General features: G+C 62.8%; 1 protein-coding gene across 1 annotated transcript; it reads left to right on the top strand.

The window, feature by feature from the left end:
* The first annotated feature begins 812 nt into the window (after positions 1 to 812).
* On the top strand, positions 813 to 24,685 carry RTN4R (reticulon 4 receptor). Its single transcript, XM_068563552.1, has 2 exons — positions 813 to 886; positions 23,253 to 24,685. The coding sequence occupies exons 1-2, from the start codon at positions 865 to 867 to the stop codon at positions 24,683 to 24,685; spliced, it is 1,455 nt and encodes a 484-aa protein (XP_068419653.1). The 5' UTR covers positions 813 to 864.
* Positions 24,686 to 26,442: the final 1,757 nt, after the last annotated feature.

Genomic DNA, 26,442 nt, shown 5'->3' with positions numbered 1-26,442 from the left:
TCCCACGGGAGGGAACAGGTGGGGGGAACCTGTGGAGGTAGGGGCAGGCCCGTGCCTGAGTCCCCTCCCTGGGTGGTGCAGAGAAGGCCACAAAGACAGGTGGGGACCTGGGAAGTCTCCTGAGCTTTGAGCCTGTTTTCTAACTGAAAGATGGAGCAATGCTACCCCAGCAAAGGGTTGCTGGGCAGAGGGTGTTGGCCTCCAGGGTTTACTGAGGCGAGGAAGGGCGTGGGCCAGGCAGAGGCGCACCCCGCATTCCCAGGCCTGCGGACCAAGCCCTGCCCGGCAGCTGGCCGATCGGGGACCCCCAAAAGCCTCCAGTCCGGGCCGCCACGCCCTCAGCCCGCGCTCCTAGCCGACTCGGGCCGGGCCGCCATTCCCGTTGCCGCCTGCAGGGGCCGCCGCCTCTTTAGAAACGCGCCGCCTTTGTCCTGGTCCCGCGGCCCCGCTGCACCGGGCGGGCTGAGCGCCTCCCGCGGCCCTGCCCGCGCCCCCGGCCCGCGTCCCTCCCGCCGTCCCGGCCCGGCCCGGCGCGGCGAGCTCAGGTGGGCGCCCCGCCCGCCGCCAGGCCCCGCCCCGGCCCGCCCCCGCGCCGCCTGGCCCGGCCGGCGGGGACCCGGCGGAGCGCTCGCGCGTCAAACCACATGATCCCATAAAACATTCATCCGCTCCCGGCCGGCTGCCCTCGCCTCCGCGCCGCCGCCCGCCAGCCCAGCCGACCGGGCGGAGCGTGCAGCCTCGTCCCGCGGCCGGGCCGGGGCCGGGCCGGAGCTGCGGCGCCTGGATGCGGACCCGGCCGCGGGGAGACGGGCGCCGGCCCCGGAGCGACTTTCGGTCCCCGACGCGCCCCGCCCGACCCCTAAGATGAAGAGGGCGTCCGCCGGAGGTGAGTGCCGCGCCCGGGCCGGCCGGCGGGCGGGGACCGGGGCGCCCCTCCCTGAGCCGCGGGGCGCGCCCGGGCTGCCGAGGCTGCGGAGGGTTACCGCGCGGCCGCGAGGCCACCGCAGTGCTGCCCGGCCCCGGGAGGGCGGAGCCCGCGGCAGCAGGAAAAGTTGCCGCTTCCCTGGAAAGTTGGCGGCGGCGGCGGCGGCGACGGGGCTAGTGTGGGGACTGCTGGCTGGAAGGGTGGGGTCCTGCCTCTGATCGCCCGGCCGCGAAGGGGTTAATGAGCAGGTCTGAAGAAACCCGGGTACCGAGCAGAGGTGGGGGGTGTCCAGCCGCCTCCATCCTCGACCCGTGGACTCAGCTCAGGACATCTGGTTTTTCTGGGGTTAGACCGCAGCAGGATGAATGGGGGCGTTGGCTACAGTAGAGGGCGTGGGGGGCGGGGCTGGCCCAGAGCTGTCCCCCCCAGGGGGCGGGCGAGGAGAGGCGCAGCCAAGCACCCCCTATCCGCAGTCTGAGGGCGCCTGAGGGCCCCTGCGGGCTCCGCTGAGGGGCACCAGAGGTGGTGGGGCTCCAAGCACCACCCCCCGGCAGCTCTCATGGGACCCTTCCCCCCTACCTGGTGTGAGGTGCTGGGGGTGACCTCCTGTAGAGGGAGTTGGACATGCCTTGCCTGGAGGGTGCTCCCCTCGTCCCCCCCCACCCCCCCTTGCCCCAGGGTGCCCTGCTTATTTCCAAGGTGCCGCAGGCTGCACACGTTTCTTTGCACGTGCACATGTCTACAAGGGCTGCACACTTGCACACCGCATGTGCACACGCATGCCAGGCTGCCCCGTGTGCACGCGTACACACACACGCTGTGGGTGCACATCCATGTCCTCGCCCCCGCCTGCTCGCCCACGGCCATGCATGCACATAGCGTGCCTGCTGTGGTCTCCACGCTTGGCGCACGCTAGGTCACCTCCGAGGGACCCATTCTTGTGCCTACATGCACGTGTGTTAAGGGGGAGGCCCTGGGCAGCCGGAGCTCAGAAGGGTGAGAAACCAGCTATAGGATCCGACCCCTGTGTCCGGGGTTGTCCCCTCCCAGCCCCCTGGGGCTGTGTGTGTGTGAACTCGGTATGCGTCTGCACGTGTGTCTCTGTTCGCATGACCATGTGTGCCTGTGAGCATATCGGCATGTGTCTCTTTGCCTCCAGACGTGGGTGCCCCTGTGTGCCCAGGCAGCCCGTGGCCAGGTTCCACCCAAATCTGTAGCAGAGGCCCAGGGAATGTGTGTTGGGGGCCCAGTGCCCCAGCCCAGGGTGTGAGGCCAAAGGAGTGTCTGATTCCTCCCCCTCCCCCCAGGCTGGGGCAGTGGTGGCTGATGGGGGCTGGGACCCACCTAGGCAGGGAAGGCCCATTTCACACCTCCAGGTCAGCACCGTGACACACAGGCCAGACCCCCGGCATGCTCTGCAGTCTGCCACTAGGTCCAGCTCAGGGTAGGTATAGGCCCACCCCACGGCTGACCCAGGGTGACCTCAGGAAAGCTCTGCCCCCGGTGCCTGGGGGTCTCCATGGCAAGAGCCTTCTTGATGAGAGGTTCTGTGGTGTGTCAGCTGCCTCAGGTGCTGTGTGGAGGTCTGAGGTAAGGGTATTGGTGACTCGCTCTCACTGTGGTGAGGAGGACCCCAGGCCAGGGCTCAGAGAGGCAGGGCCACGCCACCTGCTCTCCCCCGCACCCATCAGTGTCCTTGTCTGTAGAATAAGGACAAGTAGGTCATCCTTATAGGCTGTGTGGGGGTGAAACAGAGGGTTGGGTCCCATGATGAGGTGGGCAGTGGGGCTGGCCACTCCCCTTTTCTAAGCCTCAGTCTTTCTATCTCTAAAGTGGGTACCGTCACTGCTCCCACTTCTGCTTCAGTTGAGGTGAGGAAGGAACCAGGTCCCTGCAAGGCAGAAGGCTGCTCACAGACCCTGATCCTGGGTGTGGGGTGGCAGGAGAACAAGGGCCTGGATGTGGGTCCTGGCTTAGCCACCAACAGTGGTATGACCTTGGGTGTGCAGTTCACCCATGCCTCAATCTCCTCACCTGTGACATGGTCAGTAATTGGGCCTCCCTCAGGGGTTGTTGGGGACACTTAAAGGGTGAGGCCCCCACGGAGTTCTGACTCCAGTGCTTCTGCCTTCAAAATACTGAAAACACTACCCCCCTGCCCCACTCAATGGTTCCCACAGAGGGAAGTCCCCCTGGAACCCTTGCACTGCCGGCTGGACCCTCCCTCCTAACCATTTGCAGATGGGAAATAAAGGCCCATGGAGGTCACTGGGGAGTTGGAGAAGGAGGTGGGCAGGTGGGGAGGCAGGGAGGGAGAGAGGTCCCTGCGGGAGGTGTGAAGTGGCCACCGATGTGTCCCCCACACCGGGGCAGCATCTTTGCTCTGCCCCTTTCCAGCTGGGAACCTGCAGAACCCCTGACCCTTGGTTTCCCTATGTGAGGACTAATGGTCAGCCGGGGGCCCTTAGATCAGAGCTGGCTTTCTCCCTGTGGTCACGGAAGAGAGCCTGGCCCAGGGGGTCTCAACAAGCAAGAGGGCTTGTAGGGGGTCCGTAGGAGAGAGATGTGCTCGGGCTCTGGAAGACAGGGGAGGCCGAGGGCTGCCCCAGGTCAGTGGTGGGGCCCAGGGTTTGTTTGCTTTTGTTCATTGTGAGTGACAGACGGTGAGGGGCCCGATGTGTGCAGCTGTCCCAACCCCCACTCTCTAGACTCCGACCTCACCCTCCCTCCGCTGCCCCCAGGACGGCCGGCATGCTGGGCCGGCCCCTCAGTGCTCCCTGCCCTGGCCTTGAATTCATGGCTTTGTGGCATGGAGGCCTGTGGCAGCTGGGGCAGCACCAGGAGGGGCCCAGCTGGTGGAGGCAGGAGGAACTCACCCCGCCAGGGCCGTGTTTCCTGCTCTCCTGGGCCTGTAGCCAGAAAGTCTCCGTAGAGCCTCAGTCTGTGCATCCAGAGAGGGGTCAGGAGCATGAAGAACCAGTGAACTGAGCCAAAGGAATGGGAGAATGGGGGTCTCAGTGAGCATGGGGAGTAGGTGTGAGTGGCACTCTGGCCCCCGGGCCCCATCCTGGGGTTCTTGATGGCTCTTGGCCCTGCACAGTCAATGAGGTTCAGGCTGCCCTGTGCCCAGGGCTCTGACCTCTGACCCCTAGGCCAGGCTGCCTAACCTTCTGTGGCCCGCCTGCTCCTGCCCCTTCCAGTGGTCCATTCCCAGATGCCACGTTTGCTTTCAGGCACCTGTTCATTCACTCACTCACTCACTTATTCCTGGCCTGTCAGACTCCCTCTGAGCCAGGCAGGTGAAGGGATGTGGTCCTTGCCCACCTGAGTTTATAGGACTAAATGCTTTAAAGGACAGGTGGCCACGGAGCTGAAAATGGCAGCCCAACCAGAGCAGCATCCGCACCCCTGCATCTCCTGGTGCCGTTGCTGGATCGTGTGGGCCCGGCCGGGTGTCTTGTGCTGCAGTTTCTTCTTTGGTCGCTGTATTTTAAACATTTTGCACGTTGGGAACTGTTCTTGTGTATCATGGGTTTGCGGGTGTGTGTGGAATCCCTTCCCGAGGATACGCCATCATTTATTTATCCAAACCTGCCTCGGCCTCTCACACTGCCTGTGCTTGTGCAGCTGGACAACCAGAGAAGTGTCGCTGGTGCAGCCCTGCTAGGTCCCCCGGGGGCGTGGTCAGGTGCCCCTCCCCCAGTAGGAGGCAGGACCTGATCCCAACCCTTCCCAACCTTTTAAGTGGAGGGGGCAGAGCCCTCGGGCCTCTCCCACCCCTGGGTTTGCATTTCTGCTACTCACAAGTGGAATCTGTTTCTTGGCCTTCATCAGGATTCCGGCTCTGCTGCTGGTCCAGCCCTAGTGCAGCTGGCGCTTTGGGGCTGTCTCTCTCCTGCCCCCTTCACTTAGCCTCCACCCCGGCCCCGCACTGTCCTTACAGTCCTGTCTCCTAGTGGGCCCGCTGCCTCTCCCTGCCTGGGGATAGAGAATGGGCCATGGCGGCCCTGTCCTACAGCCTTGCTAGTGCCCCCCCCCACCCCCACCCCCGCCCCCGCCCCCGCCGCCAACCCAGGGCAGGAGGTGGAGCTGAAGGGCAGGGCTGTCGGCAGCCCTCCCAGAGGGGGAGGGGCCCTGGGGAGGAGCCGTGCTTGTCTAGGGCTGGCCCAGGTGGGCCTGGCAGGTGGTGAGCCCCGGCCAGGCCCTGGAACGTGGAGCTGGGCTGATGGTGACACGGGGAGCCCAGTGGAGGAACCGGGGTGTCAGGAGCTGACTCAGCTTTGTTCAGGCGGCCTCCCGGTGCCCCAGGGGGATGCTCTTTGGCCTAACGCCATCACAGATCACGCTCCATGGAACTGAGGTTCCACGGAATGTTGGTGGGGATTGGACAAGTGTTTCGTGGTCAAGCAAATTTGGGAATGGCTGGGTAAGAGGTGCTGACAGAGCTCCTTTACCACCCCTGTGTAACACACTCAGGGTCTAGTGTATCCAGTAACCTATTTTGGGAAACAGTGGCTGAGGTCCTTTGGAGGGCCTGGGTCCATCAAGGGCTCCAGGGTGGGTGGGCCATCCCACACAAATCCTGCAGCCAAGCACCTGGTGGGTGGAGGGACCATGCTCTCCTGGCAGCAAGGCAATGTGCAAATTTAACCTTTGGGTTTATGGCTCTATTTCTTTGCAGCAAATGTCACGGGAAATGTCAGGCTAAGGCTGAAGCTGATGGGTGAGGGGCCCATCGAGGAAGGGGGTGGAGTGCTGAGGGGCTCAGGCCAAGACGAGGCTCTAAGTCCCTCACCTCCTCCCGGGAGCCCTCTCAGATTGCCCCTCAACTGCTTGGGCCCAGCACCGTGTGCCCGGTCTGTCCCAGCCATTGTGACCTTGTTGAGATGTTGCCTTTATTTACCTCCTGCCAGAGCCCAGATGGGGTGGGCTCAGGGACCTGCCAGAATTCTCCCTGCCCTGAAGTCTGGGCAGCCATTGGATCAGCCTCTGCAGTACTGGCTTGCTGTGTGACCTTGGGCAGCACTGCCCTTTCCTGGTCACCAGAGACCTTGTCCGTAATCCACGGCTGTCGACCAGAGGTGGGATTCCCACTCGATGCCTTCATGGGTGGGAAAACCCTCTGAGTCTGAGGTGTGTGGGGTGCTGGGCTCTGGGGGTGGTGGGGGTGGGTGGCTGGCTCATGGCATCCTGTGGCAGCTCCAGGCACATAGTAGGTGCTCAGTATATAGGGAGGGGCAAAGAGTGGACATGGTAGGCAGGGGAGGGCTCAAGGCCGGCGGGGAATCCACAGCCCCCAGACTTACTGGCCTCCTGGCCTGCCTGGCAGGGCCAGCTCTGAGGCCTTAGCCTGGCCTGTCATGGAGTTCTGTCTGGCCCTTGGGTCCCAGTGGTTGGTTAGCAAACGTTTGCTGCCTCCCGGCTGTGTGCCAGGCCTGTGCAGCTGAGTGGGGGTCTCAGGCTCCTAGGTTGCCCCTGCCCAGCAGCTCCACACCACTTTCCCTACACGTGCTGCTCTGCTCCACTGGGTGTCCTGGGTCCCCCAGATTCAGCCTGTCTGGTGGTGATCGCCCTTATACCACCTGCCCCTCCACCCCCTACATCTGGGCCAAAGGTCCATGTCCTGGCCACCTCCCTCTACCCTTCCCCAAAGTCCAGTGTCAAGTCTGACCCCTCCCTGCCCGTCCCCTTTTATCCCTCATCAAAGTTCTGCTGTGGACTAGCCCCCCCTCCCGGGCCCGTGGCCTCAGACGCCCACGTCTCCTTGCCCGCCATCTCATCCTCCTTTCAGGCTCTGAGATGCTTTCCTAAAACATGTTGCCGGCCAGCCCCTCCTGACTGAACCCTCCTGTGTCTGCCCCCCCATGAGGCCTGGACCAGGGGGTCTGGTTTGGGAACGTCTCTTCCACTCTGGCTCCCTGGCGCCAGGCCTGGCACACACACCTGTGTCTGCCTCCCCACGTCCATGTCCCTGAGTCTAGCTTGGGCCTGGCACCGGTGTGCAGGGAGCCACGAATGGTAGGGTGGCCTCAGGCAGTGCTCTGAGTCAGCTCCCAGGGTCTCAGGAGCTGGTGGTCCTAGCCCTCAGGGTTGGCCACTGGCCATCGGGCGCAGGCCAGTTGCCCAAGGTGGCTCAAGAGGGTGGTCCCCTCCAGGGCACAGGTCTGGAGAGAAAGCAGAGGTGCCAACCTTTGGGGGAGTTGCTCTAGCTGAGGGCCTATGGGGCTTGCATTGGGAGCCCAGGACTTCAGCCCAGAGCCAGCTGTGCACCTGGCAGGCCACTCACCCTCTGAGCCTCCATGTCACACGGGAGATTGCGAAGGGGGAGTCAGTGGTGAATGATGCCCACGGGACAGCCCCTGGTGGGGGCTTGACTGTCCCAGCTCCTGGGGCCCCTTCCCATTCAGGTGGAACCTCCTGCCCTGAGCTGGAACTTGCCGTGGAAATAGAGGCTGTGATGGGGCTTCGTGGGGCCCCCATGTCCCAGGGGCCTCCTCAGATTCCCAGGTCCTTCCCTGCCCTGGGGACATCATGGTGGCACTCAGGCAGGTGTGTGATGGGTGTGGGCCCCACTGTCCTCTCTGGAGCAGGAGCCTCTGCTGAGCGCAGAGGAGGAGCCCCTGTTGGGGCCTCCCTCCCCCCACCAGCCCTTCTGCATGAGGTCCTTGCCACCCATCCCAAGTGGGGGGGGGTGTCTGTGACCTATTAGTTAATGCCATGGGGACCCAAGTGAGAAATGGGGCTGGGGGGACACGGTGGGATGGGGGTGGGAGGTGCAGGCCCCAGGCAGGGCCAGTGACTGGGGGAGGGGAAGTTGGGGCCCTCATGGGGTGTCTGCCTTTCTCAGTGAGAGGCGGAGGCCCAGCAGGGGCCTGGGGCAGGTGGGTGCTGAGCTGGCTACGGTGCTGACTTGGAAGGAGGTTCAGGGTCTCCCTGCTTCACCACGTGGGTGTGAACCCTTGCCCCACAGCTCACTTTGCACCAGCCTTCTGGTGTGGCGAGAAGGAGGCCAGTGTTCCTGCCCGGTCCTTGGGCAAGACGGGAACCGGGCAGAGGGAGGGTGGGCCACCTGTCCCCCGTGTGGCCTCTGGCCCAGAAGCATCTACTGTTCCCAAAGATGTGGCTGGAAGCAGAATTCCAGAGAAAGACCAGTCCTGGCTGACCACCAGGACGCACTGGGCATCAGAGCGGTCTCGGGAGGGCTGTGGGTCCCAAGGTCACACAGGACACCCCGCACCCAGCTCTCTCACCTGCCTCCACAGCCAGGAACCTGCGAGTGGGCTCTGGTGTCCTGGGCCACCCTCACCCTTCCCAGAGCCCTGCCGTGATCCCTCCCACGCTTTCCACTGCCTCTTCCCTCCCTCTGCCCAGGCTGAGGCCTCCCTGCTCTCTCGGGACACGTCCAGCCCCCACTTGTCCTCAGAGAACACAGAGCTGGCCAGTCACACCCGTCCAGCCCGTTTCCAGGCTCCCCAGGGCCTCCCGGAGGATGAGGCCATGTAAGGCAGTGGCTGATGAACCTGGTGGGGACCATGCTCTTAGATCTCCTTGGGGGCTGAGGCCGTGACCCCCAGGGCCATCTGAGGAAGCAGCAGGACTGTCATGTTGCCCTGGCAGTGAGCAACCCCCATCCCACTGCGCGGTGGCCTTCCCCACATGACAGGGACTAATGGAGGGCGGAGGGGGGGCCTGGGGCTGTGGTTCCTGAGTATGGCCTAGCAAGTGACCCCCCTCCCTTGGGGAGGACCCTCCTCACCCCTGGTGGGGCTAGCCGTGCACCACAATGCACAATCCAGATGGGGGTACGGGGATCCCTGGACAGGTCCCCGAGGGCCACTGGCTTCCACCTCTGTTCCCCTGCAAGTGCTTTCTAGCATTACTTTCAGGCCAGCCCCATGCCAGGCAGCAGGGACCTCGAGATTCTTGTGACATATTCAGCCTTCCAGGTCCCTGGGAGACACCCCAAAGCCCACTAGGTACCCAGGGGAGAGAAGTGAGGGTGTGGGTGCTGGCAGGCTGGTGAGGAGCCTGAGGCCTGGGTCCCCCACTGGGCCCTCACCGAGGCCACCCTGGGCCTACGTCTTAAAGAGGCCCTGGAGCTGCTGGCTGAGGGGGTGGGGGCTCCTGGTGCAAGCAGAAGCCCAGAGACTCCAGGACAGCCCAGTGCGTGCGGCGGGGCCCCTGGGGTGGGCTCAGGAGGCCCTGGGCAGCAGGGTGGAGGGAGTTGGGGGTCAGATGAGGAGATTGGGGGACCAAGAGGGGTGCAGAGGGAGGGGTTCGGGGAGCTCGGGCTGGAAGGATGGGGTGGGGGCTGCAGAGGTGGATGGCGGCATGCCCCAGCAGGAGGCCAGCCCACTGCTCTGTGCTCCAGCCGTGTGACACGTGGCCCCTGCATTCCGGCCATGTCCAGGCTGTCTTTCATCTCCCTGCCTCAGCCCCAATTTCTGTCAGGCAGAGGCTGACACGGGGACAGGTGTGACAAGTGTCTGGCTTCCTTTTCGAAAATTGGCAAAAGAAAAACTCTCCCCATAAAGATATTCCATCTACACACCTCCTGGATGTCACCGAGAGGGCCCGTCACGGCTGAGACAGATGGTGGCCCTAATGGACTCCATTCTTCACCTGCTGCTGGAGTTGTGGCCCAGCCCCCAGGCTGGCCTGAGGCGGGTGGCGGTGGCGTGGGGGGGTGTCAGTGCCTCTACGGAGCCCTCCCGACTCCGTGGCTGCCTCCCCTGACCCCCAGATCACAGGAAGCCTGATACAGCAGGACCATCCTTGTCAGTACAAGGGGCTCTGGTGGGGCAGTATGTCCCTGGGGTGGGTGGTGGGAAATAGGGAGGTAGGGCTGCAGACCTTCACGCTTTGACCCCTGCAGCTGATTTCCTGCCAGGTGGCCAATGTGGACGCCGGTGAGTTCACTGTCCCCACGTTGCCCCGAGGCCCAGGTGGGGTCAGGCCCTGCCTGGCATGTCATGCGCACAGGGCCCCTCAGGCCTAGCTGAGGCCCCTTCCCTGCCGAGAACCCTTGGTGGGAGCCCAGGGACCGAGACCCCAGCCAAGCTCCATGCGCTCTGCTTGTTCGCCTGCTCCCTCAGTGGCACCATAGGGGCTAAGTCCAGGTTTCGGGGCGAGACTGTGGTTGGGGAGGGGAGTGGGATGGGTGTGGTGGGGCTCTGGGAAGAAGAGCCCTTCCGGGGGGGTGTCTGGGAGCAAGGAGGGGGTGCTGCCTGAGCTCAGGTCAGGCCAGGTCAGGTCACGTCAGGCGCCATCATGCCCTTGCTAGCTGTGGCTTAACTTCCCCTCCGTTAGGGGAGACGTGGCCCCTGCCAGGGGCAACAAGAGGTGCTCCCATGGGGTGGGTGGGCCGGGCATTTCCTGTGCATCCACTGTGCGCACCAGACCTGCATGAGCCGTGTGGCCTCAACACTCTGCGAGGTGGGGCCTGTCGTCTGCATTTTTCAGCCAAGGGAATGGGTTTGTAGAGGTTGGGAGACCAGGCGGGGACCCCACAGCACGGGGCTCTTGAAAGGGACTCCCGCTGCCTGGGGTTGGCCTCACCCACCCTACCCTGGGCCAGCTGCCCCATCCAGTGTTGGCACATGAGACCAAACGGAACAAACTAAAAACTCTTCTGATTTTACCAGTTCGTGTGCATTGTAGAAAAATCTGGAAAAATATACCAGAGTTTTAAGAAATTTGTTGTACTAATCAGCTGAGGCTGTCATAGCAAAATGCTACAGATGGACGCTCAAACCACAGAAATGTATTTCGCACAGTTCTGGAGGCTGGAAGTCTGAGATCAGGGTGCTGGCAGGGTCGGTTCTGGTGAGGGCTCTCTTCCTGGTTTGTAGATGGCCGCCTTCCTCACATTGCTCACAGGAAAACAGGCTCTCAGGTATCTCTTCTTACGAGGGCACTAATCCCATCATGGGGCCCCACCCTCACGACCTCATGTAAACCTAATCACCTCCCAAGGCCCCACCTCCAAATACCATCACATTGGGGGTTAGGGCTTCGGCATATGAATTTGGGGGGTGGGGCACAGACACTCAGCCTGGAACAGAAGTGAAGCTGCCCTTGGCATCAGGCACTGCTGCCTCGCCCTGTGGGGACGTCAGTGCCCCATGGACTCTCCTGGGCCTGGACACCTTTGGGACAGCCATCTCCACAGCCTCACACTTCTTACATTCACGTGACGGACGTTTATGGAGCACCTCCTGTGCCATCACCAGCCCTGGACCTGCCCCGGTCCTGCCCCGAGGAGCCCATGGCCCGGGGGTGCAGAAACAAGCAAGGCAAACCTGCCAAGTTGACCATTGAGGTGTGGGGCAAAGGGGGCACCTGGCAGTGGACAGAGGTGGGGGTTTCACGGACCCTGGGAGTGATTTGTCAAGTTCTCAGACATAGCCTCCCCCTTTTACAGATGACAGACCTGGCTCTGAGAGGCGGAGGTTGCTCGCCGTGCCTGAGCTGAGCAGGGCGACGTGTCTGGGCTGGGGTGACCTGGCTCATGACAGGGGCGAGCCTGTGACCAGGGAACAGTAGGAGGGTGGGCGAGAGGCAGCTGGCTGCCTGCCCAGTGGGTTGCTGGATTTTTCTGATGCATCAACAGAAGAGGTGCAGAGGCCTGGGCCACAGGGTGCTGCTCTGAGCAGGTGGGGCCTGTGGGGGCTGTGGGCACCAGCCAAGGGCACCCCAGTCCCTGCACGTCTGCTTCCTCCTCCACACCGGGCTCCCCTGGCCCCCTGGGGCCACGCGGTGTGGGGTCAACCTGAGGGAGGCCTTTGGGGTGCAACCCTTCTTTCCTTGGCTCAGTGGTTATTGAGCACCTGCTGTGTGCAGCCCCTCACAGGTCGTCTGCAGGTGAGCAGGCCAAGGGCCATCCAAGGGCACTGGGTGGGGAGCAAGTCTGTCTGACCCAGGCCTGGGCTCGCGCTGGGGACCCTTTTATGTTGGGCTGGGTGAGAAGGGAATGAGGATGTGAATTCGTTAGGAAAATTTTTAGGGAAAAGGCAAATGCCTTTGTCAGGCTTGGTGAAGTAGAGCCATGCCGGCCTGGGTGGGGAGGCAGGGGAGGCCAGCTGGGCGCTGGGTATGTCCTCTGTGGGGTGAAAGGCTGGGCTGCCCAGGTCCTCAGGTTTACACAGCGGGGATGAGTGGAGTGTGGCCTGCAGATGGCCCCCTGCCTCCTGATGCCTGGCCGCGGCAGTCCCCAGCAATGCCTTGGGCCTTCAGGGACTCCTTCCCAGCCTGCCCCTTCCTCTGCCAGGGGGCATCGGTGCCCTGGGTCCAGTGAGGCGGGGTGTGGGGTGGGAGAGGCCATGCTGGGCACCTGTCCTGGGGGCCGGTGCTGAGGAAATGAGGCCACCCTCCCAGCCCCGCCCCCAGGGCAGCCGACCCCCTTCTGCTGCCAGGAGCGCCTGGTGCATCAGCCTCAGGAAGTAGCCGAAATACACTGACCTGCTTTTCCAGGAGGCAGCGGCGTGCCTGATCCTCCCACCCTCACTGGTGAGAAGCCGCCAACAATTTCCATCCCAAATTGATTTCAAATAAGGAAGAGTCATCACACACAATCATATAGGAATAATTTATCACTCGTTAATAAAAGAGCAATTACTTATTCACGTCACCCCTGCCTGCGTGTCATGCATTTGGATGCAGAAACGCGATTGGGGCTCTCATAGAGGCCAAGGTCAGGGGAGCCCTCCCCAGGGGCTGCAGACTCCTACCCCAGAGGCCCTGGGTTTATCCGCTGGATCCCCTGCTCCTGAGGGTCCCCAGTCTGGGGTCAGGGGGTCGGATCTGTGACCTGGGAGCAGGCAGGGCTGAGGAGAGACAGTGGGAGGGGCTGCCTGGAGGTGGTGGGACTGTGAAAGGCCCAGGGCACACATGGATCTTCAGGTTGGAAGCTGTCCCTTCAAGAGTCTGGATTTCAGAGGCCCCTGGAGCCAGGAGCTTGGAGCGTCCCTGAAGGCTGGGGGCGTCCTTGGCCACCCTTGGCTGAGCAGCCGCTGAAGATCAGCTAGACGCTGGGCTGAGCACCAGGAGGCTTCGAGAGCTCTCAGTCCCGCTTTCTCCTCCTGCACCTTGGAGACGCCTGCTGCTAACCCACGTTCGTCTCCACCTTCTGGCAGATATGCTTTATTTTCTTCTTTTTATTTATCTCTGTTTCTGAGATTTCATTGCCAAGTATGCAGTCTTTTTAAAAAGATAACACTGTGGTCGGCCATATCTTGCTCAAAGTGAAAGCCTGCACCCAGCCCTCAGAGGCTGGTCTGGGGCATTGGTTTGTAGCCCTCCTCCAACCCACCTGCTGTTGCCATGTTCCCTGTTTTTCCAGGTGGTTATCTTCACGTTTCCATGTCTCCTACCCCAGCCCCCTCTTCTCCAGCACACTCCCCAGTGTGGCTGTCTCACTACCGACAGTTAAATTCATAACCAGTGTTTCCTAATCCAGGTCACATAAATGCTTGTCACTGCCTGACCACAGGGGGTGACCCTCTTGCTCTCGTCTGGCCTTTTGTTTTTCCTGGAGTTCACAGTTGACTTTGTCTTTTTTCTCTTGTCCCATATGCCACCCTCATGTGCTTATTCTTCTCTGTGTCAGGCATTCTACTGGGTGTCTCGTTTTCCCCAGGGGAAGTCTCCCTCTAGGCCTTTGTCATGCTGTCCCCTCCTGGGCTGGGCATGCTGTGGCCCCCTCGCAGCCGCCCCTGACTGCCTTTCATCACCCAGTGTTTCTTGGGGTTCGTGTTTATGTCCTGTTTTAGCTGAAGCGCATTCCCAGCTAACTATCCAAGGAAAGCACAGTGAAGAATCATTCTATGAGCCCTTGAATGTTAGCAAATCTATTCAAGCTGGATTGGCCCAGTCCAGAATTCCAGGTTGAAAATAGTTTCCCCCCAGAGTTTTGAAGCCGTTGCAGTTTTGTGGTCTTCTGGCGTCCAGTGTGCTGTGGAGAAGTCTGCTGCCGTGTTCCTGTTCCTCTCTTGACCCCCAGAGACCTGAAATCACACTGTGAATGTCACGTGTTGTGCCAGGCACTCACCCAGGAGAGCCTTCAGCTCTGGGAGATTTTCGGGTATTATTTCTTTGATAACTTTTTCCCTCTATTTTCTGTTTTCTTTCTGGAATTACCTAAGACAGGTGTTGGATCTGTATTTGTCTTCTGAATGTCATCATTTTTTCCCTGTTTCTCTTTTTGTTTTTCTTTCTGGAAGACTTCCTTAACCTTGTTTTCCAACCTCTCTATTGATTTTTGGGATAATTTTAGCAATTCTATCTTTAACTTCCAGGGACTCTTCTTGTTTTCTGATGGCTCCTTGTTCGTAGCACCCAGTTCTTGTTTTAAATCCTCTTCTATCCCTACGAGGACACTGATTAGATTTTCCCTAATTTCTATCTATTCGCTGCACTGTCTCTGCTTCCTCTGGAGGCATTGCCGCGATTGTCGGCATTGGCACCTTTTCCAGACACCTGGTTTTCTGGTAGCGTTTACTAGGGAAGCATGGAAGGTGGTGGGATGCTCTGCTGAAAGTGGGGTTTGTCGACTGGCAGGTGTGGGTGATCAGGCAGGAGCTGCTCTGGACACCCCGGAGGCCATGGTGGAGATCCTTCCTCTGGACATTTCTCCGGGGGAGCAGCCTCGTCGCCCTGCTCCCTAACCCCTCAGCGAGTACTGCATCACTGTCGTCCTGGGTCTGGGGTGGGGTGAGCACAGGTCTCTAACACGGGTGGAGGGTGGGCACAGAGGGGCCCGCCGAGTGTGCCAGCGCTGCGGGAGGAGCAGCAGCAACTTGTGAGGCCATTCCATCTGTGCTGGGCTCCACGCCTGTCTCCGAGCTTCCTCCCTCTGCTGAGGCTGAGCTCGGTGGAGGCAGGGAGGTTGCCCTAGGTGTGTTCGCAGCATGGCCTGGCTGCCGTGCCCTCCTCCCACCCAGATGCAGCCTCTCATGGACAAAGCAGGGCTACCATGCCAGGCAGGAGGGGCCTCAAGACAAGTAGAGTGATCAGCATGGCTGCGGATGCCACCTGTGAGCTGTGGGCCTCTCCTGCCTGGGCTCCTCGCCTCAGACAGGGCTGCCCAAGGTCAGAGCGGCAGAGGCCCCACACCAGCCCCTGGGGAGGCAGGGTGTTGGCCACAAAGCCAGAGCCTGGGTGGAGGTGCTCAGTGGGGTTCCAGGCTGGAAGCATCTTGGGGCCCCGGGGAGGCGGGTCCTGGCCTGTTGTCATCCTCATGTCACTGCTGTAGAGACAGCTTCCCCAGCCCCTTGGTGAGGGTGTACAGAGCTGGCATCTGAGCCCAGGGCTCCTGGACCCAGGGGTCCACCTCGGGCGGCCCATGGAGCGGAAAGCTTGGGCCAAGGATAAGCCTCTCTGGGGGTCAGAGAACACAGACCATGTGTTGGAGGGAGGGGCTCAGCAGCTCACCTGCTACAGGGGCGCTGCTTCCCCTTTTTGTTATCTGGGTCACTTGGGGCTCAGGGCCTGCCCTGGTCACTTGATGTGGCAGGAGGGGGGTCTTGGACCCCGTGCCCTGGTCTTGCTGGTTCCCTGTGGTCACCGCACCTTGATAAGGCTCAGTGCCCTTGTCTGAGGAGTGGGGTTGATGGTCATCTCCTCGTGCTGTGGGATGTAGCAAAACCTCCAGGAGTGAGGGACATCTGTGACTTGGGCGTTCCAGGGAGGCGAGGGCCCCATCTCCCCCCACTCTCCCCTCCGCTGGTGCTTGGTGCTGTGTGAGGCTGGGATGTCAAGGTGGATGGACAGGGCCTCCCTGGGAGACAAGCTCGACCAAGAAGGCCCTGAATGGCCTCAAGGCACTGCTGCTGGAATGCTCAGGGCTGTCTCGTGTCTGCCCAGCGCTGGCCACCCACTCACTCACCTCTGGGCTGGTGGGGGTCTCTCCTCCTCAGGACCCCACACCCTCCTCTTGGGCTCTGTGGCCAGGTCACACGGGTTGGCTCGCTGGCCCACTAGCATCACACTGTCCACTTGGCTGGGAGGAAGGGACACAGCAAGTCAGTTTTGACGCACTTCCCAAGATGTTAGGATTCAGGCCTTGGCTGACAACTCTTCCCATTTAGGAACAAATAACAAAGGTGGGACAACTCGGTCCAGGAAAGGAGAGAGGCACTGGCGTGCAGGCTGCCTTGCCAACAGGCTTCCCCGGACCATCCTGTGGACCCACGGCCCCTGGATGCAGTGACCTCAGCCGGTGGTGACTCAAATGGGAGCATCTCAGGCTGAGGGTCCTGGGCCCCACACTTGCCTCTGGCCAGGGGTGCTCAGCAGACCATGCTGGTCCTCCCCACGGTCTTTCTTGGCGAGTGCTGCGCCCCACCCTCACTCTCCCAGCTCAGTTTCAAAGCCCCCAAGCACCCTGCCCATGTTAACCCCTTCTCGGGGCCCAAGCCACCCTGGTCGGGAGCGTTTGCGAGAACTCGGCTCTCCTGGGACAGCGAAGGTGGGCTTCAGTCTAGCTGCTCCCTCCAGACGGGGCTAATCCACAGCGGCCCAGAGGCCGGACGGGCTGATCCCCAAGGGTGAGCGGTTGAGGGCCTCCAGAGACCTGCATTTGTCTTCCCATAGCCAAATAGATCCTGCTTGGGCAGAGGCCACCGCCTGCCTTGTCGGTGATGTTGACAAGTGCCAAGGGCTCGGGGACACCTGGGAATGTGCCCACCCGCCAACTCCCACCACAGAGGAGAGCAGAACCCCTCGGCCTGGCTCCTGGCTCCTGGCTCCTGGTTGGGGCTCCCAGGTCTGCCAGCCTCTGCACAGCAGCCCCTCTGCTGTTTGGCTGGCTCGCCTCTGTGCCCTGATCACGCAGGCCCCAGCAGCACAAGTTCCAAGAGTGCGTTCCTATTGTGTGTGCCCATGGCGTGCACCCCCCCACCCCAAGCGTGGGCTCCTGCACTGCATCTGCCCTGTTGGAGGCTGCCATCTGGGCCTCGCAGGAATGGTCAGCTTCGTGTTGGCGGTAGATGCAGGGTCCCGGGAGGAGTGGGGGATGGATTGCGGGGAGGGCAGGACCCATGCTGGCCCTGCCAGGCTAGGCATCCAGTCCTGGACAGGAGCTGGCAGTGGACGGGGATCTGGGCAGGCGGGTGGGCATGGTGGTAGGTGTGTGGCGGTAGGTCCCAGGCCCTGGAACGGGGAGTACCCCTTCTCTGAGCCTCCCTGGGGCAGGGGCATGTCGGCCACTGGCCAATTTCTCATTAGCATCCTCTGAGGACTCGAGCCTACACTGGCCCCCGGATTGAATTAGCCTCAGGACCCTGATGAGTTGGTCGTGGAGACAGAATTCTCCAGGTAATTAGGCAGCGGGCGTTTGTTGGTGGCCTGATGGAGTGGGGGGTTTGCTGGGGTGGGGGTGGGGGGACGGGGGTGTCCAGAGTCTGGGGGGGAGGAAATGCTGGCTGAGTCTCTGCTGCAAGTGTGGGTGTGGCCTGCATAGGCAGGGTCCTGGGGCTGGACGAGGCTTCAGATGCTGGTGTCATCAGCCCTCCATGTGGGGCTCCTGGGTGGGGGCCGAGGGAGGTGGGCTCTGGGTGAAGAGCATGGGGACTGGACAGGGCGAGGCTCCAGAGCCTCCAGGCTGGCAGCCTGGCCTTGGCCAAGGATGGATTCCTGAGGCCTGCTGGCTGGGCCCAGTGTCCTGCCCATCAGAGGGTGTTCTTGGACCCCCACCCTGGCAGTGAGCTCCAGGGCTCCTCCCTTGACGTCTGCCTGCTGTCTGGGGCCAGCTCAGGGCTCCGTGGCCCCTTCAATCCCCCATGTGACACCTGTGGTCAGCCCGCTCCTGGACCACAGGGCGCCCCCTGGGGAACACGCTGGTGGGTGGGCTCTGCATCCAGGGCCTCCAGCTCCCAGGCAGGCCAGACCCTCCCCCGCCACTCTCTGTTTCCTTGCCTTGAAAGGTCCCAGAGCTGCCTCCCAGGTGCTGTGTCGGCTGGAAATTTTGGGTTCCAGGTGGGGCTGATGGGTGAGGTAAGGGTGGGGGAGCTTTAACTTTTTACTGCCCAGCAAGGCTTTTCAGCAACTGGATACCACAGGGCTGAGAATCCTACCGGCTCCTGGGCTGTGAGCAAGAGACCCCCCCACCCGCCACCAAGCCTCATTTCCTCACCTGTAGAACGGCTAAATACACTAGCCCCTGGGAGAGCTCACCAGACAGAGGGACCTGGCCTGCTCACCCCGGGTCCACCCGTGCACAGTGCAGTCAGGAGGCCGGCTCTGCCCACAGTGGGCCTCAGTTTCCCCCACTGCACGCAGCTTGGCCTGGTGTTTGGAACTGCTCAGCCCTGTGTCCAATACCCTCCTGCCATGGTAGGTCACCTTGCCCATTATCCACCTGGCCAGCCCACCCTGCCCTGCCCCACAGCTGCGCCCTGAAAAGATCAATAAGGAGGGGGCCTTGAGGGGCACAGCCGGGCAGGGAGCTGGTAGCCACACCCCTGGAGACACAGGGCACTATTGAGGGTGGGCTGCCTCACGGGAGTGGCTGCCACCCTCCTCCCTGGCACCTGAGCCAGGGAAAGGGCCCAGGAAACGTCCTGGCCACGTGTGCTGCCACCGCGCATGTCTATGACTGGAGGACGGACGGAAGGTGGGTGGTGAGTATGAGAAACAACTATGACCAAGGGGGGACAGATGGACGACGGGGGCGGGTGGTGAGCCCGTCGTGAGTTGGGGGCTGGCAGGGATGGGAGGGGTATGGGTGCAGCCGTGACGGGTGCCTTGACCCTCTGTGGTGTGTGGACGCCACTGGCTCCCACCCCCGCTTGGAGCTATTTCTGGCCTGGCTGTGCTGACTGTGGCCTCCTGTTCTGCCTTGTAACTGCGGTCTGTGACATGACCCTTCATGGGACGTTCTTGGTGTTCGAGAGGGTCCTGAGCAGACTGATGTCCTAGCTATGCTACGGCGGTCTGGCCCCTCCACAGACGGCTGACCCCAGCCTCCAGCGGGTGGGCAGCAGCTCAGAACCTCCCGGGAAACGTCCCCTCCCAGCCACCAAGAGCACAGGAGGGAGCTGCCCACGCTCTCCTGCCGTGGCCACATAGTGGCCTTTCTTCAGGCCTGGGCTGGATGTCCCTCGTGCCCCTTCTGGCAGCTCTGTGACTCCTTCTCTTGCCCACCTTTCCTCCTGGACCGGCTCTGAGTGGGAGCAGGCCATGGCTTAATTGCTCACTGCCTCGGTTTCCTAATCTGTAAAATGGGCTCACGACACCAAAAAGAAAATTGATTCTTATGCAGCTCCAACTCACGCCTCTTTATATCAGCTGGTGGACCCTGGTAACGACCCCCAAAGGGGGTGTTACAGCCACCCCATAGCCGCAGGGAGGCATAGAGGCCCGAGGGCACTGAGCCCGTGCTCTGGGCTTCCAAGGCTGCCAGCCCTGTGCCATCTCTTTGGCCTCGCTTGTGGGGGCAGAGGCATCCCCATGAGACCTCAGGGGAGCTGCACTCCTGCAACCTCAGCCCAGGCTGGGGGGCCCCGGGAGCGGCAGGGGCCAGGGAACACAATGAAGACCTCCCCGTGCCTGCAGCCTCCAGCACACCCTGTTTCTGAGCTGCTGACCTCAGCAGCCGCCTGCCCGCTGCCCACTGGCTCCTGCGGCTGCTGGTGACTCCCCAGAAGCCTCCGCCCCTCCTGGCTCCCCTCCCTTCTGCTCCTCTCTCCTGCTCCCTCCACCTTCCTCCCCGCCCCCTGCAGTGCCCAGGAGCTGGATCAGGGTGAGCAGTGCAGATGGCCTTCGAGGCCTCTGGGCCTCGTCAGCTGGCCTGGAGGAGAGACCCTGAGCAGAGTCTGGTCGCTGTGCCCCCATCCCCAAGGCCGGAGTGGCTGGTCCTCCACCAACCATAGCCCTCGTGCCCCTGCCCCAGCTCCAGAGCAGACCTGGGCTAAGGTGGGGGCTCCTAGCCATGACCCAGGGGTCCCCTCCATGGGGAGGGCACTAGAGAAAACCCCTGACCCATCCATTCTGTGCTGAGGCCTGAGGAAAAAGGAGGGATGGCGGGGGAGGGGCTGGCTTGGGTTTGCGGGAAGCTAGCTGAGGGGGCCTGGTGGCCTGGTGTGGCACCAGGACCCTGGTGTGGCGTGGTGTGCCTCGCGATGATTTCTGTGTATGAGAGCTGGGCGGGACAGGGCTGTTTTCTCACCCTGTGTGCAGGAGGCAAGCTCCCACTGGACCCGGTGAAGCAGGGCGTGACTGGGAGGTAGGGCCAGGGGAATGGGTGGCTGGCTGGGGCCAGTGGGAAGGTTGGGGGGAGAGAAAGGAGAGGCAGGTGAGGCAGGGTGCAACCTGGGGGCCTCTGATGAGTGGGCAGGACCAGCGAGTGCAGATCCGCAGGCCAGAGAGGCCTCAGGCTCAGGGAACTGCAAAAGCCAGGGAGGATGGGTTGGGAGGTGGGGGATGTGGGATGAGAGGATGGGCTGGGAGGACAGGCTGGGGACGGGGCAGGGGGACGGATGGGGAGGACTTTTAGGGTTGGGAAGGATTAGGTGAGTGATAGGATCCAGGGGGTGGGGCCAGGGGACACCCTCCCACTACCTGGTGGGGTCTCCAGGCCCCTGCTGTGAGAATGAAAACATGACACAAAGTTGGGTTTGATTATCTCATAGAAAGATACCCCCTCTGCTTGCTCAGCAGAGGGGTTGCCATGGAGACCAGCGGGCAGGCCCCAAGGGGGCCAGGCTGGAGCCAATTACTGTGGCTGAGGCGAGGAGCGAGCCCACCGCTGGCCGCTGTGCTGACAGCAGGGCTCGTGCTGAGGGACCGACCATCAGAAGTTGGTTTCCGAAAAGCAGTTGCCTCGGCGAGAGGGGAGCCATGTCTTCGCGCCTGTTGCCCGCTTCCTGGCAGGGCCGAGCCACATGGCTGCTCTGCCACTTTCCCCCATGCGTGGCTCAACACTGGTGCCTATCTCAGGGCATTCATAGAGTGGGCACGGCCCCAAGCTCATGGCTTATAGCCTTCTGGGGGCCCCGCTTAGCGACAGCTGGAGGCTGGAGGAGCCGGCCAGTTCCAGTGGTCAGCTGACCCCAACCCAGCCAAGCTCACAGACCATGGCTGCAGGCCTGGGAGCCAATGGTCAGGGTGCAGTGGTAACAGTGCAGTCAGTGATGTGGTGGGTATGGTCATGATGGACGGCCGCTGGCAGCCAAGTTGGTGGTGTGGCCCAGCCCGTGGTGGTGAGGTCCAGAGTCTGGCCTGATGAGTACCTGGGGCCCCACCTCACCCTGCCCCAGATTGTCCTCTGCCACAAGGTCTTGGGAGCAGGAAGTACTGTTTTCATAGCACAGTCACATCCTGTGGCAACAGTGAGATGCCGTGGGAGCTGGCTTAATCAGGCCCGACTTTCCAAAGGAGGCCCATAAGGAGAGAGCCAGGAGAGGATGCCAGCAGTTTAAATAGAACAGCTGAGATGCCCCCTCATGGCCTCCTGTGTGCAGCCAGCCCAGGGAGGGGCACCCAGGGCTTGGGCAGGGGGTGGTCCTGGGGCTGCCATGTCCCCAGCAGCCAACAAATGGCCCAGCCCCAGTGGCCACCAGAGCACAGGAGACAGAGGAGGCCCCTAGGCTGTGCGGACAGTGCTCCCAGTACCTGGGGACCAGAGTCTGGGGGGGCGTATTCCTTGTGACTGCTGGACATGCCCGGCTTGCTGGGCCTCTGGGCTTGGGGCAAGCGTCTGCACTGGCCCTGGCAGAGAGGACCTAGTGGGGGTTTGGGGCCCAAGGTCATGGTTCTGGGTGGGGGAAGCTGGCCTGTGGTCCCCTCCTTTCTCCCTCCTGGCTCCAGCCCCAGCACTTAGCCGGCCTTATGTCTGCAGAATCCTGCTCTCAGCTGACTGCCAAGGAAGGTGTTCGCTGTCAACGCAGGTGTTAGCTGTCAACGAAGGTGTTAGCTGATAACTCAAGTGTTAGCTGATAAGCCATAACCCTCCCAGGGGGATTCACATTTTAATAGACTTACTCCTGAAGGCGGAAAGAACCTTCAGCATTCAAAGCGGTGGCTCTAATGGTGGGATGATAGGCAGGGAGCTTAGTATTGGGCATGTGGCCCTGCTGGTGAGCCCAGCCTGGATACAGCACCCCAGGAGGAGTCTGCTACCCGGTCTAGGTCTTTGGTGAGGCCTTGAGATGGGGGAGGGAAGAGGGGAGCTGCAGCCCCCTGGGCTGGGGCGGAACCTGCTGGGAGCATGTCTTGGCAGGAGCGTTGGGGGCAGCTGGACTGTGCAGAGATTGACTGGCCGGGAAGGAGTAAGCTCCTCGCCCAGGGAGGAGACCAAGCAGAGAATGAGGCCGAGGGGAGGAGGCTGCAGGAGGTGTTCTGAGCCAGGCCAGGAAGCACTAAGCGGCGGTGAGGAGGGCATGTGCAGGAGGGAGCAGCCTGCCCGAGGGGCTCACGGGGCAGGGCTGCAGTGCCCCCCAAGCCCTGGACCTGCCTGCCCTGCTACGCCTGCCCTCAGGGCCTAGGCTCCTGATCCTGTGATGGCAGAGTTGCTCTGGAGCCTGGGGCTGCTGTGGCAGTTTCCTGTGTCCTGTTGGTGGGACCCAGACCCCTGCAGGAGGGCCACTGGGGCTGTGGCTCCCGGCTTCACCAAGGCCCCTGCAATTTCTTCGTTAAAGCACAGCTCCCCGAGGTGGGGAGGTTCCCTCAGAATCCAGGCAGGCCTTGGCCCCAGGGGCTCTGGGGGCCTGGGCAGGGCACCAGGTCTGAGTCACAGCCCCACCCTTCCTGCAGCCCGAGGATGCTCTGGGAGGGCTGCTGCGGAAGCTGCCAGGAGGCAGGCCTGGCCATGATCCTTGGCCCAGGGCTCCTCTGCATGAGCGGGGCTGGCCTGGTGCTCCAGTGTTTGCCAGGGCCTCTCTCCCTGCCTGGCCTGTGGGCTGATGGGACAGGGACAGGCTGGGTCAGTGCTGGGACGGACAGGGACAGCGGGCAGGTCCACGGGGGCTCTGTGTTCACTGGCGTCCGAGAAGGTATCTGCAGGTGTGCATGTCCATCCCAGGAGGCCTTCACTTGGGCCTTGGGGGTGACCTGCTAACCCCAAGTGGCAGGGGTGCGGGCGTGTTAGCTCGTGTGTTTGAGTGCCAGGCAGGGTGACGTGGGCATCTGCAGGCGACGTTTCCCCGTGTGGAGCTTTCGACCTCTTGGAGGGCTGTTGTGCAGCAGCTTCCACCTGGCGGGTGGGGCAAGGATCACAGCACCTGAGTTCCCAGGGGCGGCAGCATATCCTGGGCCCAGCCCCAGCCCCTCCTGCACAACCCCAGCCTTGCAGGAGCCCCTGCCCACTAACTGCCCTCTGCTCTGCCCACAGGGAGCCAGCTGCTGGCCTGGGTGCTGTGGCTGCAGGCGTGGAGTGTGGCGGCGCCGTGCCCAGGTGCCTGTGTGTGCTACAATGAGCCCAAGGTAACCACAAGCTGCCCGCAGCAGGGTCTCCAGGCCGTGCCTGCCGACATCCCGGCTGCCAGCCAGCGCGTCTTCCTGCACGGCAACCGCATCACATACGTGCCAGCCGCCAGCTTCCATGCCTGCCGCAACCTCACCATCCTGTGGCTGCATTCGAACGCGCTGGCCCACATTGACGCTGCCGCCTTCGCTGGCCTGGCGCTCCTGGAGCAGCTGGACCTCAGCGACAACGCGCAGCTGCATGCCGTGGACCCCGCCACATTCCAGGGCCTGAGCCGCCTGCACACACTGCACCTGGACCGCTGCGGCCTGCAGGAGCTGGGTCCCGGCCTGTTCCGCGGCCTGGCTGCCCTGCAGTACCTCTACCTGCAGGACAACGGGCTACAGGCGCTGCCCGACGACGCCTTCCGCGACCTGGGCAACCTCACGCACCTCTTCCTGCACGGCAACCGCATTCCCAGCGTGCCCGAGCGAGCCTTCCGCGGCCTGCACAGCCTCGACCGCCTCCTGCTGCACCAGAACCGTGTGGCCCGCGTGCACCCACACGCCTTCCGGGACCTCGGCCGTCTCATGACACTCTACCTGTTTGCCAACAACCTCTCTGCACTGCCCGCAGAGGCCCTGGCACCACTGCGGGCCCTGCAATACCTGCGGCTCAACGACAACCCCTGGGTGTGCGACTGCCGGGCGCGCCCGCTCTGGGCCTGGCTGCAGCAATTCCGCGGCTCCTCATCCGAGCTGCCCTGCAGCCTGCCCCCGCGCCTGGCCGGCCGCGACCTCAAGCGCTTGGCCACCGCCGACCTGGAGGGCTGCGCTGTGGCCGCCAGACCGTCCCGTCCCTTCTGGACCGGCGGGCCTGCCGATGAGGAGCTGCTGGGGCTGCCCAAGTGCTGCCAGCCGGACGCTGCGGACAAGGCCTCGGTGCTGGAGGCCGGGAGTCCGGCCTCGGCTGGCAACGCACTCAAGGGACGTGTGCCGTCTGGCGACAGCCCGCCGGGCAACGGCTCTGGCCCACGACACATCAACGACTCCCCATTCGGGACCCTGCCTGGCTCGGCCGAACCCCCGCTGACCGCGGTGCAGCCTGAGGGCTCCCAGCCACCAGAGCCCCCCACCACGGGCCCTCGCCGGCGGCCAGGTTGTTCCCGCAAGAACCGCACACGCAGCCAGTGCCGTCTGGGCCAGGCGGGTGGCGGGGGTGTGGGGGCTGGAGGGGCTGGTGGGGCTGGCGGGGTGGAGGGCTCGGGTGCCCTGCCTGGCCTCGCCTGTAGCCTCGCCCCCCTGGGCCTCATCCCTCTGGGCCTCGCGCTGGTGCTGTGGACGGTACTCGGGCCCTGTTGACCAGCCACCGAGCGCAAGGCCTCTCTCAGCAGCCAGGTGTGTGTACATACGGGGTCCCTTCCCGCTGCCAGCCAGCCCCGGGTGGCAGGCCCTCCCTGACGGCGCCTCCCGCCTGCCCGCCCGCCCGTCCCATCTCCACCCCGTCATGTTTACAGGGCGTGGTCGGGGCGTTTGTTCCAGAACGCCACCTCCCGCCCGGATCGCGGTATATAGAGATATGCGTTTTATTTTACTTGTGTAAAAATATTGGACGATGTGGAATAAAGAGCTCTTTTCCTAAGCTGTGGCTTCTCAGGCTGGGGGTTGCTGTGAGCCGTGAGAGGCAGGCGGGCCCTGGAGGTGCAGCCCTGCCCCCGTCATGGCACATGGAGTTCCAGGAAGGGAAGGCAGCTGCCTGGTGGTATGGTCTGAGCTGCAGGCAGCTCGACCCTTTTCAGCCCAGCACTTGTGGTGGCCATGAAGACTGACCTCAGTGTGCCTTGGCCCCCTCCCTCCCGGCTGGGCTGACAGCAGTGTCTGAGAGAGGTGTGTGTCCAGCACAGACCATGCCCAGCCAGACAAGGCTGCCTCTGTGGGGACATCTGCTCTGCGGTCACACAGAGTCCCTAGAGGTCCCAGCCTTCCAGCCCAGCTTCGGCTGCCCCCCGTTCCCATGTGGGTTGAGGTGGTCCCAGGAGGAGCCTGAGGTCCAGGAGGACCCTGTGCTGGTGGGCTAGGGTGGTCCTGATGGAGTGCTGGGAGGTGAGGCTGACCCCCCCCCCACTTCCAAGGCCTGGCAGGGGCCGTGTGCCACCCTCATTCCACTGCCTGTGGTCTCGTGCCAGTGCTGTGGCCATGCCTACTCCGGCGTGTACCCAGGGTGCCGCATACCTACACCATACCGCACACATGTGCACGCACAGGCGGGGCAGGGATCACATGTGTGTACCCATATGCACGCGCATGCGTGCTCACACGCAGCACAGGCAAAAATATGCACGTGCACATTTTCTCAGTCCTTACTGAGCATGAGGACTCAGAAACAAAAGAGGCCACATGGCCATCCCACCATCCCCCTCGGGGCAGGGGCCTGGGAGAGCAGGAAGAGGGAGGAACACACGGTGAGTTGGGAGAGGGAGTGGGGGAACGTTGCTGGTGGAGCCAGATGGCCGTGGGGGCGGCCAGGGCTCCAGAAGCCCAGGGGAGGGGGGAAGGGAGGGGGTGTGCTCAGCAACCAGGCCCTGCTCCCCCACCCGGCCCCTCTGTGCCCATGGTAAGAGCTCAGACCCTCCCTGCCCCAGCCCAGGGCAGAGTCAGGGCACTGTTGGGGGAGGGTCCCTGCCTCTCCTGTCCGGCCCCTCCCCCTCCTCAGCCGGGTCCTCCCACATGCCCCATCTCTTCTTCTAAGGGACCCTTGGGCCTGGGCCCCCTGGCACCCCCTGTGTAAGCCCTGGCAGTTTGCCCCTCTGCACGGTGGATGCGGGTACGTCTGAGTTCCAAGACCAGACCGCGCTGCCCCCAGGCTCCAAGTGGGCAGCATGGGCAGGCCCCTTTGAGCCCAAGAGACCCCATCACCCCCTTAGACAGCCTCCACACACACAGCTCCGTGCAGTCTGGTGTGGAGGTATAGGGCAGCCTTGGTGACCATCAGCACCCCCGGACACCGTCCCTGTGACTGCACAGCCAGGCCGGGAGTCTGCCAGCCTGCGCCTGGGCGTTGGTGGGCAGAGGGAGCGTAGGCAGGAGTTTATCAGTTTTCTCCTGAGCAGCCCTTGCCA

Source organism: Eschrichtius robustus, chromosome 14, assembly GCF_028021215.1.
Source record: "Eschrichtius robustus isolate mEscRob2 chromosome 14, mEscRob2.pri, whole genome shotgun sequence".
In the NCBI taxonomy this organism is placed as follows: domain Eukaryota; kingdom Metazoa; phylum Chordata; class Mammalia; order Artiodactyla; family Eschrichtiidae; genus Eschrichtius; species Eschrichtius robustus.
The sequence above is the reverse complement of the archived record's forward strand: the minus strand, read 5'-3'. Positions and strand labels throughout refer to the sequence as shown.